The sequence below is a fragment of the Scophthalmus maximus genome, chromosome 15, assembly GCF_022379125.1.
Source record: "Scophthalmus maximus strain ysfricsl-2021 chromosome 15, ASM2237912v1, whole genome shotgun sequence".
Taxonomy (NCBI): domain Eukaryota; kingdom Metazoa; phylum Chordata; class Actinopteri; order Pleuronectiformes; family Scophthalmidae; genus Scophthalmus; species Scophthalmus maximus.
This window is the reverse complement of record NC_061529.1, coordinates 5,047,501-5,065,840: the sequence shown is the minus strand read 5'-3', so window position 1 is coordinate 5,065,840 and position 18,340 is coordinate 5,047,501. Positions and strand designations below refer to the sequence as shown.

At 50.2% G+C, this 18,340-nt stretch overlaps 1 protein-coding gene across 2 annotated transcripts in view; it reads right to left on the bottom strand.

Annotated features, from left to right (window-relative positions):
• The window catches only part of plekhh1 (pleckstrin homology domain containing, family H (with MyTH4 domain) member 1), a 30,120-nt gene that overhangs the window by 4,467 nt on the left and 7,313 nt on the right, over positions 1-18,340 (bottom strand). Inside the window, exons 1-24 of one of the 2 annotated variants that reach the window (XM_047327252.1) lie at positions 15,662-16,233; positions 12,327-12,389; positions 11,682-11,831; positions 11,487-11,570; positions 11,225-11,306; positions 10,941-11,123; positions 10,018-10,742; positions 9,811-9,889; positions 8,198-8,289; positions 7,942-8,089; positions 7,247-7,383; positions 6,906-7,016; positions 6,581-6,667; positions 6,018-6,176; positions 4,132-4,212; positions 3,804-3,983; positions 3,601-3,712; positions 3,155-3,267; positions 1,924-2,100; positions 1,633-1,730; positions 1,353-1,530; positions 1,069-1,224; positions 450-547; positions 2-143 (exon numbers count right to left, since the gene is read on the bottom strand). In XM_047327252.1, coding sequence (XP_047183208.1) covers positions 2-143; positions 450-547; positions 1,069-1,224; positions 1,353-1,530; positions 1,633-1,730; positions 1,924-2,100; positions 3,155-3,267; positions 3,601-3,712; positions 3,804-3,983; positions 4,132-4,212; positions 6,018-6,176; positions 6,581-6,667; positions 6,906-7,016; positions 7,247-7,383; positions 7,942-8,089; positions 8,198-8,289; positions 9,811-9,889; positions 10,018-10,742; positions 10,941-11,123; positions 11,225-11,306; positions 11,487-11,570; positions 11,682-11,831; positions 12,327-12,389; positions 15,662-15,688 — 3,462 coding nt within the window. In that variant the 5' untranslated portion in view covers positions 15,689-16,233. Of the gene's footprint in view, position 1; positions 144-449; positions 548-1,068; positions 1,225-1,352; positions 1,531-1,632; positions 1,731-1,923; positions 2,101-3,154; positions 3,268-3,600; positions 3,713-3,803; positions 3,984-4,131; positions 4,213-6,017; positions 6,177-6,580; positions 6,668-6,905; positions 7,017-7,246; positions 7,384-7,941; positions 8,090-8,197; positions 8,290-9,810; positions 9,890-10,017; positions 10,743-10,940; positions 11,124-11,224; positions 11,307-11,486; positions 11,571-11,681; positions 11,832-12,326; positions 12,390-15,661; positions 16,234-18,340 lie in introns of those variants that run through there. The other variant, XM_035609950.2, reaches the window with a different exon arrangement.

The following is an 18,340-nucleotide window of genomic DNA, read 5'->3' as shown; positions in this document are numbered from 1 at the left end:
CCTGTGCCATGAGGGCGGCCACCTCGAGAGCCAGCTCTTTGTTCACAGGGAAGTGGCCTTGTTGAACTTCATCGTTCACCTGGTACGCCAGCAGGAGGCGCTCCCGCTCCGTCTCTCCTTTCACCTGAGTTCTGAAACACAGTCTTCACACGCACGCACGCGAAGAAGAAAAAAAATAAAATAAAATGAGAATGAGACTTGTCTCCTGGTAAACGGCTTCACTTTCATTTCCAAGATGAAGGAAATCTAATCACGGCGAATGGTTCAAAAATAGCAGAGCACAGATCACATCACCAGCTTTCACCGAGGGGCTCTTGTTCTGCTTCGGAACAGATGTCCATGACCACATCATAGAAGATGCCAAGGCGGCGTGGGTGTGCCTAATGTGTGTGTGAGCGGGAGCCCGTTGGCGCCGCAGAGAGCCCAGATCTGAGAGATAGAAATCCTACCTGCTCTTGTACGTCAGCCGAACGATCCGCGTCCCCTCGTTTTTCCCAGGGTGCAGCTCCTTCAGAGCCTGTTCCCACTTGGAAATGACATCACAGATCTGACAAAAAGGCATAAAGGTCGGCGTCAAGTCAGACACATGAAAGCTTCTACCAGATTTCTGGTTCGGTCGTCAGGAGGCGGCGGCCAAAGACAAAGACACTGATCTGTCCAAGAACGATAGAAGACACTGCCCTGTTTTTAAATAATTAATAATTATCTTTCTTTGTATATTGATTTGTCTTTTCTTATTCTGTGTTGTTTTATTCCTATGTATTTTTTTAAAAGCACAGTGTAACCTCGTTTAAATAAGGGCTATATAAATGAATTATCATTATTATTATTGATGGGCTGCAAGAGTTTCAGTAACAATAGAGAGAATGAAGTGGAACCACCACTTTACGACGGGAATTCAGTTACAGTTTATTCTGGAATATGTCACAAAAAGACAGGCTCAATTTTTCAAAAATAGTCCTCAACCACCCTACACCACTACTGATCCTCTAAATGATGAGGCAACATGGGACTGGGGAAATCCTCAGCGGTGTGCGGAGGGTCTCTTCCATCGACCCCCGGGCCCACCTTGGCCGACGGCTGCAGGCAGTGCTCCAGGTCTTTGCCGGACGGGTCGTCGGTGAAGAGGGCGAACCCCGACAGCTGAGGCTTCCTCATGCCGATCCTCTGGTTCAGCGTGTTGAGGAACTCGTCGACTGTGGTGGAGCCGTCGAATCCCACCACCTGCAGTAACACAAAGGACACACACACACACACACACACACACACACACACACAGACGACATTGTTTCAGAGCCGGCAGCATCTAGCGATGATGAAAGTAATAGTTCTGAACCGGCAGATGTGCCTACCTGGTAGGTGTTGTTCATGAAGTGGACCGGGATGCTGAACGGCAGTGAGTGGTGGTAGGGGTTCCTCAGCAGGATGGAGACGATCTCCATGCGCGAGGGCTTGGCCTCCCGCTCTCCATTCTGCAGGGTTCGCTCCACGGACCTCTGACAGTACACGGCGTACTTCCCTACCTCACTCCTGTGTGGAGGAAAAAGCATATGTGCGATGGAGATGTGAGCAGTGCAATACAAGCACACAAGTATACCGTAAGGGCTCAGCAATAGGCGTCAGTTGGTTCACCTCGGGTCAGCGTTGCGTTGCAGGTACTGTCTCAGGTACCAGAGGAAATGTTGTTGAGGAAGAAACAGAGCGACGCACAGAGACAACAGCTGCCAGCACTGCAGGAGGACGGGGGGGGGGGGGGGGGGGGGGACACTTAAAATCACAAGATAACAGAGTTTTCTATTTTTAAACGGAACGCAGAAACGCCCTGCTTCACATTGTCATAGTTAACCGCCCTGGATGTTGCCGTCACGTACTTTGCAAATAATTGAACACGCATATCAAAAAACAAAACAAGCCCAGTCTGACCTGCGTGAGGGAGTGGTTGTGTGGCGTGCGGCGGTTTGTCTGCCTGATCAGCTGACAGTACATTTCGTTCTGCAGCTCCGGGTGGGTCAGGCACACCTGCAAAGCGTTCTGGGCCAGCGACGTGTGGTAGTCGACAGACGGGGACTCGACCAGCACGTTGATGAAGAGCTGACAGGACTGCCGAGGGGAGAGAGAAGAGACGCGTGACGTTGTACTTCACTCAACTGGCCAGCAGGTGGAGGCAAACACACACACACTAGAACCCCCAGAGTTAGTGGACGCAGCATGTTGTCGGTGAATTAAAAATCAAAGAACCCCGATGACAATGATCGGGACAAACGACCCAAAATAATCATGGCATTAGTTCAGTGAGTGTGAGGAAAAGAAAGGTGAGCTTCATTATTTCCTTCTCATTCACTGCGACGGTTTTCGAGACATGGAGTGGAACGTAGACTTGACAAGCACGTCGCCCCCATTCTTTCTTTTTCTTTCATGTCCTCGTGTTTGTCACTGTGTTTCAAGGCTGGCAAGCTCAAACAGGGAGCCCATCCATTCAAACTTCAATCCTCCGGGTTGTACTGTAGCCGAGGGGGGCCGCGGAGCGTTCGGTCGGGCAGGGTGGGGACGGGGAGGGGGGCGGGGCTTCTGGGTGGGCGCACCAGTGGCCACATAGTTGAAAGAGAAAAAAGGAGAAGGGATCTGCCATCTTTCTACAAGGTTCTGATCCCGTAGTCTCCTCCCCCCCGTCCTGTGGCTTCCATGTCCATGGCTGTCACTCTCTGAAGGCCCTGACCTCCCATGTCTCCTCTTAGAGGAGGCCTCCGTTCACACAGCCTGTAAACCAGGGGAACGGTTAGCCTCAATCAGAGCAGATAATCAAGGCCATTATCTCTCTTCCACACTTTTAATGAGCCGGGGGCCCCCCCGTTCCTCGAGCCTTTGATCTGGTTTAGAGGAAGGAGGGAAGAGAAGAAGAGGGGCCACGGAGCGCATCCCTGAAGGGTTGGAGGGCGGGGGGGGGGGGGGGGGGGGGCTGTGGTCGGGGCAAACTTGAGGAGGATGGATGACCCTTTGGAACAGACCCTCGCAGTGAGGGAGGCAGGCGGACAGAGGAGAGAGGGATGTGGATGAAAGGGATGAAAGGCCGAGGAGAATCCAAAGTAAGTGGTGACGGAACAAAAGAGACAAAGCGAGAGGCAGAGACTGGGGGCAGAGAGGCGGAGCGGCTGACCTTGAAGAGCTTGAGAGCCTCTGTCTGCAGGGCCTCGGAGGGCAGGGTGGTGAGGGGCGAGCGCAGACCCTCCTTGCAGAAGCTCAAGGCCTCGCTCCTCCACGCGGCCGATTCTGGGAAAAGGACGCACACGCACATTTAAACCCACGTCAGCACACACACACACACACACACACACACACACACACACACACACACATTTAAACATAAAGATTGAGTTTCAAAGCTCCCAATGACTCCACAGCTGACGAAAATCCACACACGGCAGCGCTGCGGCCGCAAACACCGTCTGCAGAGGGGATTAACGCCGTCAGACGCCGTGGATCCAAATAGACGCGGTGGCGCGCTACCGAGGGGAAAACTTGTGTCCACTTATAGAGGAAAGCCCTCTAGTTAATGCCTCTACTGTACGGGTGAAGAATAGAATTCAAGTATAGATTTCTCACCCGGGTCTCCCTCTGCGTCAAGGAGTTTACCGATCAGCTGCTCGTACTCTGTGCCCACCTTGAAGGTCGCGCAGCTGCCGGCAGCCACAGTCAGGTGATACAGCCACGTGTCCTGCGCGGCACGAAAACACACACGTTCAAACCCGATCAAGCGGCACAGATGACAGGTCTGCGGCCGGCTGCTCTCGGCGAACACCAGGTACCTTCTCCTGCTTGGTGCCGATCAGCAGGTACGTAGGACTCTGGTCTCGGGGCTGGACCACCAAGGTGCAGTGGGAGGAGAGGAAACCGCGGCCGCCCGCTTCATAGTCCTCGTCCGAATCGCAGGAGCGGTCCACCTCCTGCACCGACGCCTCCCGCGTCTGCAGCTGACCCAGAGGCAACTGCGACAGACAAGGGGGAAACCCCGTTAATATCGACAATTCTGTCCAAAGTCTGTCCGTTCTAAGACGACCACTAAGGAGCAAATTCGTATTGGAGATATGCGTCTCGAAGCCTGCTAAGAGAAGAGGGGAGGCTTGTTTTGTGGACCTTGTCCTCCTGGTTGCGATAGTAGTAGAAGACCTTTCCGACCAGAGAACACCACACCAGCTTCGAGTGCCCATGTTTGACCTGAAACAGAAAGACAACAGCAGAGAAAAGTATAAGACAAGCTCTCCAAGGCTTTTGGGATATTTGTCAAAAGGGTAGTAATATGAGACTATATGTGTGTGTGTGTGTGTGTGTGTGTGCGCGCGCGTGCGTGTGAGCTCTTTGAAACAGACCGTCTTTTAAACAGCCTGACAGATGTTAGCCAGGGAACTTTCTGATTCCTACATCTGACCAGCAGATGTCCCAGGAGTCTGCAGGCAGCGTGGGTGTGCAAGTCGCTTCAAAGCGCTTTCAAAGACTGTTGAATGAATTCAACAGTTTCAAAATCCAAACTGGAGCTTTCTTTCTTTTTTTTTCTTCCCCCAAATCAAAGTAACAACTGATTCCTGCTAAATGAAAACAGCCCGTCCACCTCTGGTTCCCCCGCTGCTCTCAAATACATTCATTTTAGCAGGAATGAAGTTTGCAGATGATCATTCTTTGAAACCGACTTTTTCTAATAAATAAAATAACGGAGACCCCCTCTAACGGGGGGGGGGGGGGGGGGGGTCAGCGGGGTGAACTGCGCTGAGAGGCACCGCAGCCCTCGTCTGAGCCGAGATCGCGTCGCGACCGGCAGCTCAAAGACGACGCGCCAAGGAAGAGGATTGGAGGAGGGTGGACGAGAGGACGTGGACGAGAGGACGTGGACGAGAGGACGTGGACGTGGACGAGAGGACGTGGACGAGAGGACGTGGACGAGAGGACGTGGACAAGAGGACGTGGACGTGGACGAGAGGACGTGGACGAGAGGACGTGGACGTGGACGAGAGGACGTGGACGAGAGGACGTGGGCTCCATCGTCTCTGCTTAAGGCTGTCGGTCATCTGTCGGAGACCCGTCGCACACACACCTGTCAAACGTTTTAGTGTCTTAACTTTAACTTCACCAACAGACAGGCCGAGGCCGAGGAGAGGCCGGGAGAGGGGGGGGGGGGCTCTGTGGAATTCCAGCAGCTCTTGTCTCACGGCCGTGTCCCAACGTGAAAACGTTTTTTCAAGAATCTAACTCAAGAGTGCTCCGTCAAAACCCACCCCGGTCCCGGTGACAGGCACTTCTGTGTCTGTCTGAAAGAGGACGTTGGGCCTGAAAAGAGAGTTATTCCTGGCATCCTCTTCAGGGAGAGAACCCGGCTGACCTAAACCTCCCGGAGCTGCGCGTCGGAAATCAGAGGGCAGACCGAGATTCACAGAACTTGCTACTTCTGTATTATTGTATTAAGTCGATTAAACAATCATTCGACAATTACTCAAAGTATGAAATGAATTCCTGTTCACAAGTTGAACCATCGCTTGTCAACTATATGGACTCCATGGGTTGACATCCGGCAGACACTGATATTTTACTTTTTCATTCATTATATTATCAAACTTCTCTAGTTTGACAACTCTCTTGTCCTTATTTGAACCACTTTGCTACTGTGAAGAAACCTGCTTTACAAATTTATGGATCAATAAAATGCCACAAAATCTATTTTCTTTTAATTCTTTTCTTTGCCACTTTTTTATCAAATAATAAACAACTTCAACTTGTATGTTGATGTAATCGTTAACATTCAATATCAAAAAGAAATACTTCAGAGGCTAGTTCAGCGTTTAGGGCTGATGTGCTATGTTACGTGTTAATTTGTGAATTTAAGTGGTATATATATATATATATATATATATATATAAAAATATACCACTTAAATTCACAAATTAACACGTAACATAGTTTTTTTCGTGGATTGCTCCTTTGAGGTTTAATGGACGAGTTTAAAAGTCAAATCACAGTTTCTGGGTCCTGACCTTCGTAAGCCAACCTCTCACGGTGGGCTTGGCCGTGGTCTCCGCGGCAACTGGGCTGCTGGCCTGGACCTTGAGTATGTTCTGCAGCACCCTGATCCACTCCTCCAGGATGTTGGGTGAATCCGCGGTTAGGTAGAAGGTCTTCTTCTCCGTGATCAACTGATTGGACAAAAAAGGGCGGAATTATGGGAGGAGAGAAAAAGGAGAAAAAAAAGTGCTAAGCCAGGCCGACGGAGATAGGCATCATCGCGTCAGAGGAGATCAGAATCAGCTCCCTAAGAGCCGGGGAAACATTCCAGTCCAATGCTACACCTGATGTCATCTTAAGCCGCTCCTCCGGCATGCAGCGGCGGTAAAGCTCGGCTGCGATGCAGCGGCGGCGCGCGAGGAACTGCATGTGCGCTCTCGCGGCCGCCGAACACTATCTTCACCCAGACCGCACTCACTTTTTCAAATCTTGTAATGCACAAAAACCCGACTGCCGTTTCAATTCTGTGCATAGCTTGCAGGATGAAATAGAAAACAACATGCGGGGGCGATATCAGGCACGTTTTCCCACTTACTTGAAATGTCTGCGCACCCTCTCCGCGCACTATACTGCAGGATGAGTTGAGTTCAATCTGACCCTGAGGTTTCCTGATCACGTCGCTCTGGAAACACACAAACGTTATTCATTGTCTGTCCAAAATGATACCAAAGAAAAGGCATTCATGTGCCTCTTTTCAAATTCTGGTCCGGCAATATCGCGAGTGACGGGGGGGTTTTGAGATGGTTCTGGCGACGGCAGAGTCGAAGACAAAACATTCCCGCACCGTTGCTTTCCGCTGCGGACGCCCGAACCTCCGAAGGAAAGCGGACGCGACTCGCTGGCGGCCAAGACACACTCACCGGAGATTTGTAGTAGAGGATCTCCCCGTTCCTCAGGATGAACCAGCGGCGTTTCCACGCTTTCACCCGGCTGCCCATCTTCAGCAGGTACCCGGACTTCTCCAGCGTCTCCTGCGGACGCGAACAACACAGACCAACTGCCGTGAATTGCAATTCCTCCTTCTACATGTCCTGAAACAGACACTTGCATTAGCGCGACAGTATCCCACTTGTGAGCAATCTCATATGTCTATGTGTTACTCAGAGATCATACCATACAGTATATATAATCTATGTGTAGTGTTTGACCCAGAAACCCGGAAATGGATTCCTCAGACTCTGTGCTTTGCGTGAGTACCCACAGGCCCGGAGCTTTCACAGGAGTAGGAGGAGGTCCGCTGGACTTTATGTTCCGGCTCCGAGTAGTCGCTGTCCAGGGAGTAGGCATCGGGAGGAATGGCGTAGTCGCTTTCGGAGCTTATGGAGGACATGGACACACCTGGGTGAACGAGAAGATGGCACGACAACAAACAAAAAGAGGAAGAGTGAGAAAAGACATATTGGAAGTGGTCCGCGGGGAGAGAGAGAGAGAAGCTCGGGATATAAATCCCTCCTGTCCTGATGGAGAGCCAGCGAGCGAGCGAGAGGCGGTCGGAGGGAGGCGGCTCGTAAAGTGAAAATCCAGGCTTCTTCTTCTTTCACAAGGGCATGTGATGTTCAACGGGTTCCAGCAGTTACTGTACGGGAGTTTCAGAGTTGAGTGTCTGCGGTCAGTCAGTGTTGTACTTTACTTCCCCCCTCAGCTGTACCATCTGCTTTTTCTTCAATTAATCATTTTCCATTGTGTCACGTCGCGTTCCGTACTTCATCTGGCAACTGATTGATTTTTTTTTTTTCTTCCTGAAAGGTAATCCAGCCTCTAAATCAAAGCACTTTGGTAAATTCCCAGATCTAAATCATCCAGCAGCCCTTGAGAAGGTTGATATTTTTTTTAGAGGCATGTGGCTTTTTCACTATGCCGACTGCATTTACCGACACCGGGGTCCACCGACCTCACCTCGCTTGGCGGCCCGCGGGCTCCCGGGGACGCTGGTCTTCCTCTCCGGGCTCAGGATGGAGGTTCGCAAACTGGCCAGAGAGCCGCTGTCATCCTCCGACCCGGAGTCGTCGTCAGGCAGAGGCACACTGCTGATCTGAGTGGCTTTCTAAAGAAAAAGAAAAAAAAAGAAAAGTAAAGTAGAGTAGAGTGAGGTAAAACACAGAGGGTTGATTTTAGATCACAGATCCAGAAAAGCAAAGAACCCTTCACTCACCCCTTTCAGTGTGGTGTAGACCGGTACATTAATATTCTTGTAGATCAACTGCGTGAACGGACCCGCCGCAGGATACTGGGGTAAGTTGGACCCTGCAACAGAGACAGCAAAACCGTTTATCAAAATCAAATTCATTTAATGTTTGTTATTTTAGGGAGAAGAGCCCTGATCGGCTCGATACCACACACCACAGCAATCACAGCTTAAAGACAGTCAGTATGTCACCTCCGCTAAACAGCGGCCACTGTCTGTGGCCACAAGTGGCAAATACAGAAAAAAATTAAAGGCTGACATATAGAGCAAAGACTGTATATACAAATCAAATAAAAACCAGGTCCAGAAAATGAAGCCAATGAGGAAGTGCCTAAAACCTGCATTCTCTGGAATGACCAGCAGAGGGCGACTGCACTGGTTGCAAAAAGAAGTCAGTTTCTAGTCTATTAGAAAATTACTCAACTTCTCATTTGATGTATCACGTCTGTTATCATTTCCCTGAGGAGTTAAGGGTTCAATCTCATTGTCCTGTTGAGTAAGATGGTGATAAAACACGGCGTGCATTTGGGCGGGGTGTACCGCATGATTGACAGCTAGTGCCGTCCAATCGGTACGTGGTTGGTTTCCTGTTGGTGTAAACATGTCTGACCCAGAAACTCTCCTGCTGTGTTCTTCACATGTGGAGGTCAAGTCTGAAAACCTGTCTTTGTGATCTCTGTGATCTGGAGGTTGCTAATATCAGCTAACAACAGCCGACATGCGATACTGGTCGCCACACCAGATCAAGTCAGGCCGCAGCAGCGTGTCGAACTGAGCGGCGGTGAATTTGATTAATTGTGAATTGAAGTTTTCCTTCGTAAATAGGACCTCACTGTGATTTCACACACGTTTAAAAATAGCACTGGAGCTTCTGAAGTGAGCGCTGGTGAAGATCCAAAAATCCTCTAACAACAGATGCACCTTGAGGCACGAACATGAGAGGGAGTGGTAATAAGCTCAACAAGCCATGACTTCATCCACACATCAGCCACTTGGCAGTGGGCTACCTGTACCTGGCGCAGAGGGAAATTCAATCGTCACAGAGCTGTCAAAACCTCGCCGTGTGTGCGACCTGACAAACTGGATGAAGCGGAGACAAAAAAGGCACGGCGGTAATTACGCCCCCGGGACCGCGTCCTTTCATTGCGGCTGATTAAAAAGCCGCCCCCCTCTGCTCGTCTCAACCCCCCTCCTCCCATTTTCTTCTTCTTCTCCAGCTCTGTAAAAAAAAAAAAAAAAAGCTCACATCTGCACAGGTGCGCGGAGCCCCGAGCCAGAGGAAGTGACATCAAAGGCGGCAATGACAGATCTGAACCGACCCCCCCCCCCCCCCCCCCCACCCACCCCCCCGCCCCCACCCCAACGGCGGCTTAAGCATCAGCTGAATGACACGTCACTTCACAGCACTGACTCCTCTCCCACACCACAGGCGAAACCACCCAGGCTCATGACTCACACATTGGTGACACGAAGCTTGACGCAGGAAAAATTAAAGGATTTTTGAAAGCATCACTGTAAGAGCAGAAGTGTGGAAGTGTATCGGATGCCTGGCTTCTTGTTTGTGGCTGCAGGGGACTCACCTCGTCCGGGGCCCCTGGCTCCGGGACTGGCCTCTGATACTCGCATTCCCGACTTGGCCACAGCATAGATACGACTCTCCTGCAGAGGGCAAACCAGTCACATCACGCGAAAACAATACAAACTTTTAGACAACACCTTGACAACGAGATAAGATCGCAGCAGCATGAGATCATTTGACAGAAGTAGAATGGATAATGCCCTCGTACCCATGAGGGGAAGCGATGTAAAGGAGGCGTTGGCGGCTTGAGAATTTCCAGCTCCTCCGCAAGCCCCACGAAGGAGACCCCGTCCCGGGACGACTCCTCCGAGCCCGACCCCTCCACCACCCCGTCCATGCTGTCGGGGAGCCCGTCGTCAATGTCCGTTTCTTCCACAACCTGGGAGAAGGGCGAGGTGATGGTGCCGGTGCTCTTCAGCGTGGAGGAGGTGGACGACGGGCTCACGATGTCTACGCTCACGTTGAGGTGGTGGAGTCTGTCCAGGCTCGGCTGCGGCTGGCTGTAGTGCTTCTTCACCAGCTGGATGCTGTCTCTGGGCGTGAGCGGCGTACGCACTTTGGGCAACGTCATGCTGGTGCCCGACTGGTGGACCAGAGGCGCGGGCGGGTTGGGGAAGGGATTGTTGGTCGACGGGGAGCGCGACAGGAGCGGGCTGCTCGGTGTCATCCTGACGGACGGCTCCGGGGAGCTCGGCCCGAGGGCCATCTCGTACGCCGAGGACGAGGACGAGGAGGACGAGGACGAGTGAAGGCACTGAGAGCGGAACTTGCTGTTGAGCTCGTCGGAGGAGTTGTCCCTGTCCGAGCATCCCGCCGGACCCGCTGGGCACACGGGGAGCTCCGGGCTGCCGGGCCCCTCGCGGCTCCGGCCCTGACAGAGAGCATCGTGGGCCGCAAGGTCCCCGAGGCAAATCCCTACGCTGACCTTCACGTCTGAGGGGAGAGAGAGCAAAGTGTTATTACATTCAACATGCCAAAACACAACAGACTAAACACCCAAGACACCCAACCCTAACCACAGACTGACAGGTCAGGATTGTGGAACGACTGTTTAGTCTTCGGCGAGCCTCATAAAAGCTTCCTGCCACCAAAACCCAGGACAAAATGAACCGAGGGAAGGCAGAGTAGCACCTGCTGGCGAGATCTTGATATGAGAGGCGGCCCCGCGAGGACCCGCGTGTCTCCAGCCGTCGTCCTGGGCGGGTGGTGTGCCCGGGCAGCTGGGGGGGAACAGGGGGCTGTTGGGCACCAGGTGGGCGTCCATTACCGGGGAGGTGGCAGGGGACCCCGAGGACGCAGGTTTCTCTAAGAGAGCTGGAGGAGGACGACGAAAACCAGTGACTCTGATTCGCTTTTCCTTGCTGACAGTTAGAGGTCAAAGTAAGTTAATGGTGTCGTTTTCTAAAAGTACTCACATTGGAGTTTGTCCTGCAGCGACATTATCTGTTCCGTTTGCTTCAAGTTGGACATCTTGAGCTGCTGGTTCTCCTGCTCCATCTGCAACAAGGCACACACAGTTTGCCTTTATACGTCTTTTGAATTCTCCAACAGAATTGCAAACTTAGAAACAGTTGCAGATGATGCACTTTTAGTCGGGAGCATCTCTTGTTGCCACAGAATGTCTCTGCGCAGGGTGAGGGCGTTTCCCTAAAGGCTCCGACGTCACTCTGAGCTCACCTCTCTCAGCTTGAAGGTGACCCAGTCTTTAATCTTGGCCGCCTTCTCCTCAATGCTTTTGGCCTCCTGGGCCCTGACTAAGATCTGCCGTCAGAGAAAGACAACAACAGGGTTTGTGCATGATTTCAATCTACATTTTATGAACATACGTGGAGACGGTCTGTTCTGTATATCGGATGGCTCCGGCGTCCGTACCTGCTTTTCCAGCTGCATCTCTAGTCTCTGTATCGCAGCGTCTCTCTGTTGGACCTGACTGGTCAGGTCCTGGTACTTTCTGCACAGCGAGCTCTCGCACTCGCTGGTTTGTACGTTCGCCGACTTCAGCTTTTCTTCCATGACGTGTATCTGTGAAATGCACAGTTGGACGAGTGAAATGCAAAAGCACGGACAAAAGGGGGGGGGGGGGCGGCTCAAAGTTTGTTCAATTTTGATGGGCAGCACATCAAAGTCACGACAGGACGACGTGGAGGATCCTTTCATCAGCTGTGATGAGACAAAAGCTTTCGTGCCCTTAGGTGTTTATTCTTTTTTAAAGAAAAGGCCCCATTAAATTACCACCAACGGTAAACACCTGGAAAAACCAGTAATGACAGCAAATACAGATTTAAACCCTACAGTGACGTACATATGTGACTCATATGAGGTTTCCTATCCTCGAACCACATTCTCCTTTTGTTAAGTCACATCAAAGACTCGCTGATTATTGGTTTGGATGCAAACAAGACCCAAAATCCAACTCCACGTGTGACTTTATGGATCCCAGATGTGTGCCATTAGAGTAAATAGAGGTATTAGTTGCAGGAGTGGTGGTGTCGAGAGGGTCGAGAACTCTTCCTCTACCTGCTTCTCGGCGCTCTCCGCCCGCTGGTCGGCCTCCAACACCCTCTGCTCCAGCTCCTGCATCTGTGACGGACACACAAAAAGAGGTTGCCATGGTTTTCCAACACGGTTCGGTCAATCTCCCTGCGTGGGACGCCGCAAGCTTGAGCTTGGGACGTCTCTGCCGCAATAGTTACAGTTGATACACCTACGGCTCAAACACTACAGGTGCTGTCAAGACACGTCCTGTGACCTGCTACAAAAGGTTCCTATTAGACAGACAGACCACCAAGCCAGGAGTCTCACACACACACACACACACACACACACACACACACACACACACTCACACAGTCGCAGGGAGACACACTTAATCCTTTATAATCACTATTGCCATATAGGGAAGGAATTTAAAAGATGAATGCAGTGAGAGAGAGAGAGAGAGTTCTAAAAACACGGGTTTGGAAAGAAGTTCTCACCGAGAAAGTGTTGCCGAATCAGAAAAGCATCGACAAAAAGTGGTTGAGAAAGAAAAATGGAATTCAATGTGATCAAAAATCGGAGAACCCGAGAGAAGAAGTAGCACGAGAAGGATTATCCTCTGTAAGATCTGACAATGTTCTGTTGAACGCGGAGCAGAGGGGCACAGAGACGCTGTGGATCGGCCCCTCGGGGGAGGCCGAACATCCTTCACGCCGGCGCTGCCGGTCAAACAGCAGTGTGACACAAGTATGCTCGCATCATGTGTGTGTGTGTGTGTGTGTGTGTGTGTGTGTGTGCGCGCAAGCTTGCGTCACCTTTTGTGCAAGCAGGCATGCTCGTGCTTTCAAAGGGCAAACACTGCTCATCCTGCAAAGTGTGCACACATCTGCTAGGGCCTTCACTGTCAGCAAGACACACACACGCACACACACACACACACACGCACGCACGCACACACGCACATACAAAAATACCACCAAATGCTTTCACACACTCTTTCAACGCAGGATGCCCTTTCCTCCTCCGAGTTCAGTGACCCAGCTGAAAGCAGAGCAAATATACTAATGGACTCAATCAGCTCGAGCGATGCATTTGAATTCCACTCGCCGTCTTTGTTCCCCTTCCTTTTGTCTTCCTTGCCGCCCTTCTCGTCGGCTCCGCGAAGGCCCCCCCCCCCCCCCCCCGCCCTCGTTCCCAGAATCCACCACTCGCAATGTTTGAACACTCCCTTCGCAGCCAGATCGACGCTCACCAAAGCCAGAGCAGCATCTGCGAGCGGGGAGGGCGCGGGCGTGAGGTGGTTGGTTAGCGGTCGGGCGACTCCTCACCTCAAGGTCAAAGGCTTCTGTTGCGAGTCAAAAGGTTTCGAACCGGGCTTGAGCCGGAAGGAGAGCAAAACCGGCGACCGGGCACCAGAAAGGAAAGCAAGCGAGCACTCGAGGTGACTTTAAAGTTCCCCAGAGGTCACAGCGTCGAACACACGTGAGAAGGAGCCATCAGGCAGAAGAAGAAGCTGCCACGTCCCGTTTGGAGGACGAGTTCAGAGGTCAGGAGGTCGGCTGTGCCTCGACGTGAGGGATTAAAGTGTGAGCCAAACAACGCTGCGAGCGCGAAGCCGGACACACAGAAGCCTTGAGAGGGCTGTATGTACGAGGAGCGAGGCCTGCGGTCATGAATTAACTTCGTGTTAAAGAAAGACAACGCGTTGAAGGAGCAGCGCACGTGTTTGAAGTCACTAGGGCTGCAACGAACGATGATTTTCATCATCGCTCCATCCATTAGTTGTCTGGTCCATAAAATGTGAAAAATGTCGGCCGTGTTTCCCCAAACCCCAAGATGATGTTTTGTTTTGTCCGCACACAAAATATATTTAGTTTACTGTCACAGAGGAGCTGAGAAACCAGAAAATATTCATATTTAAGAAGCTGAAATCAGAGGAACTTTTTTTTTTTTATAGAAACTTCTTAAACCTTAACATATCGATTAACTGTTGCAGCTCTAGAAGTCACTCGGTTCAGAAGAGAGACCGCTGGGATATTAGACCTCTATTACAAATTTGAAACCAACAAAACTTTATGCAGAGAACAACTTCAGTTCTGCAACTGGGATCGAAGAGGCGTCATCGAGACGTTGGTGGTTTTTGTAGCTGCTGGGTAGAGAGATGAGACGTCAACTCATAAATCAGTGGCTCACAAGAATCAAGAAATCGAGATCCCCTTCATCAATGGGTTTGTCGGCAGGATTTTGCAAATCCTCCAGAATGGATTTCCACGAAACCTGGTGGGAGGATGGGGCCTCCCCTGCCCGTCTGTCTCTGTCCGTCTACTTCCTGCAGGGTCCAACTCTCCACGGCCTGAGTCGCTGAGCAGGCGCGAGACAACTATGTCTGCTATCCAGCAACTGTCGGGACTACACACTCACTTCTTGCTTCAGGAGGCTGAAGCTGGACCAGACGAGGGTCGGGTTTCGCCGCGCTGCATGTTCAGCAGTTTGACTTCTTCTACTCGAAACATTCTCATGTTCATCTCTTGTTTTCAACCAATCCCAGTGAAACCCACAACGAACTCTCCAAATTCGCCAACGAGACAGATCAGTGAATCACCCACAGCGATCACGTGCGCTGTGGTGAAGCCTGTTTGGGAGAATCGCACACACACACACACACACACACACACATGGTGTCAATCGTGCCGCTGCTGTAAATATACGAACAAACACACGGCTGAAAATAGTCCCCAGCAAATGCGCCATTTACTCCTCTCGCAGCAACATTTGCCGAAAGCTCAACTGCTCAGCTGTTTTTAAAAAAAGACTCAAACTTAAAAGGTATATATTTCTGACCCTTTAAAAAAAAGAAAACTATTTAGGTCTTCTGCGGGGGTGGGTGGGTTTGTCCGGGGCAGAGAGACTCCGAAATAAGACATGAGAGGCTTTATTGTCATTGTACCTAAACAAGGAAACTTCAGGAGACACCAGCAGCAATATGAAATCTAAACAAAACAAGGAAGAGAAAACAGACTGTATACAAAACTAAAAGAAAAATATATGCATAGAATAAGACTACTTCAATTATTTACAACTTGAAAATATATATACAAGATGTGCAACGTGAAGTGGTGCAAACAGTGCATCATAGATAATAGTGAGAGGCAGACTCACACAATGTTGGCTTTGGTCTTTTCAAGGGATTTATTGACAATATTAATCATATCATAAACATCCTCAGTCCTTACCGTAGGCCTGTTAGCCAGCGAGTAGCTGAAAAGCTGAATAATGCATTGAAGGCAGCTAACATATCGATCACATCCAATTATGTTCATATTGCTATTACAATAAACAGCCTGACTGAGATTTGCACCTACAGATCAGTTTACCTGGTGGCTTGATAATCTGATGTTCATCGTTTAATCGTAGTTGCGCACATCGGCAACACTGGTCACAAGGAGCATCAATTTAAAGAGCAGAGGAAGTAAAAGAGGAGCGAGCCGAACTTGGTTTTACTGAGCGCTCCACCTGCACCAAGACTTTAATCATTAACTCTTAAATCCAATGACTCCGGTTCAATCATTAAGTGGTAAAGCCGCCGGTCAAAAGAGGGGAGCGTGAACAGACGAAGGACGCAGAAAGGAAATACTGAAAGGAAAATCAGGGCCTCAATAATCTATCTATTCAATCTTTTTTATCAATCATTAAATAGATGTGAAAATGCAGAGAAGACTTGGGAATTTTAATGCAGCGGATGAAGTGAGAGAGAAAGAGATGCGAGCTCTTTCAAGACAAACAAACACAGACTTTGGTTGAACTCTTCCAAGGGGAGCGGATCCAAACGAATCCCCTCGTGAAAATAAATATTTATAGAGAGCACAAACGTGGTCTTTCGCCGGTCCTCCTCGCCGGCCGCGGCCGACACCGGCCCGAGTCAGACAACAGTGTTTTTGCTCCGCGGGGCCACGTGAGGCTCACGGAAGAGACGGATCTGATTCGTCCACTATTAGATTAGGAGAGTAATAAAGAGGAAAACATTCTTGGTCCCCGGAGAATGAATCCTGTTAAATATAGTGATCCCCAGACTTCACTTCTGTTGCCACTGGCAGGTCAAATTTTGGCTCATGGTAACTTCTTCGTCTTGTAATAAAAAACTACTATCACACAACCTTGCTGGTATCTGCTTAAAGTCCAGTAAGGCATTAAAAATGAGAGAATAAAGCTCTAATTTCGAGTTACAATACTCTCTAACGTAGACTTTAAATCAAGATGGACGATAAGCTCTACTTATATCCCGTCAGATACCTAATTAAAACCAAACCTACTGGAAATTTAAAACCTGATTATACTTCAGTGCGATTAGAACTACCTTAAAATGACAGAAACCATCTTCACGAAAGATGCATTTGACCTTTACTTTGATATTTTGACCTTTACTCCTAACACGGAGGAGGCGGCCACCAGGGGGCGATGGCGATGATTTGGCTTCGCCCTTGAGGAGCTGCCAAGTCGTCCATCTTTATACATACACGGCCTATGCTCTCGGCTAATCTCTCCAAATGGAACCAGAAAGACTACAACCTCGAACTTTGTGATGTCAACGCGGAAACCTTCCCTTCCGTCATCAGTCACTCGCCCAATCTCTTCTTCAGTTTCCTTCTGTTCGCAGGAGGGTTTCTTTACTGGCAGACCGCTGACAGCTGTCGATTACACTTCGTCCCAATCCACAGTGAAAACTCCCGACTGATGGTTAAATGGAGCAATGATCCCGTCATTACACTCCACACAAGGCCGAAATGGGGCATCGCCATTCGCTCCCTCACTCGCAGTCAGCCTCTGGAGATAAACGCCGTGTCACAGGCAACCGCATCAGCCTCTTTTTTTCTTCTTTTCTTCCTCATGTTTTTCCATACCAAAGTGGGTCAATGCGTAAAACACTCCTAACTTGGCGAGAGCAGGGGATGAGGAGTGTGAAGCAGTCTTTCCAAACAGCAATAACATGACGGAATGGTAGTCACTCAGCAGCACCAACCCCCCGAAACACACGCACGCACACACACACACACACACACACACACACACACACACACACACACACACACACACACACACACACACACACACACACACACACACACACACACACACACACACACACACACACACACACACACACACACACACACACACACACACACACACACACACACACACAACAAAAAAAGAACTCAGAAAAACACACTCAGCAACACGGGCCTCCACTTAAACCCCGCTCAGCTCAGCTCAGCTCAGCGCTCTGTGTCAGAGAGTGTGAGCGTGTCTGAGAGATGGAGGGAAAGAAAAAGTGGCGGCTTAATCTGCCTATTAAGAAAAAATGGATTTCCTATTCGTGGCAACGTGGGCAAAATGATACATATTGTGTGTGTGTGTGTGTGTGTGATCTGTTAAAATGAGTGTCATGAAGGTGAGCGCCACTTCTTTTCTGGTGTGCGCGTATATGACTGAACAGAAAGAAACTAAATCCTCCAGGTTCATTGACCCGGTAAGCAGACGGAACTTCCGACTTGTTCCACGTCACCCGCTCAGTCTGACGTCCTCCAAATGATTTCAGGATAATTCAATCAGCAGCGAGCGATGGATCCAATCTCACATACGTCATTTCCAGTCTGTCCCTCTTGTGGCGGTGGCTGCGGTTAACTTAGGCCTTTTTTTGCACAATAATCAAAGAAGAAATCTGACGTCGGCGTTGTTATTTCCGATCGGCCGCGTGCAGGATTCGTTTTTCGGTTCAGAATTGGTATCCTACGTTACTCTTTGCTCAGTGAATCTGTTTGCAACTCGTCCAGCCGCTTCAATCTCCTCCACACTAGCCACCACTTTTTTTGTGAGATTTGTCACAACGTCAGGCCTATTCGCTCTGCTGAACCAACGAAGGGATCTAAAGTCACACAGTGGCAGTGGTTTGTATTTAATCACATTTGAACAACGCTGGTGGTCTGACGGGCGGAGGAATGAACTATATCTGGCTTGTTGTTTGGTCTGCTCCCATCGTGGGAGTTGGACACAAC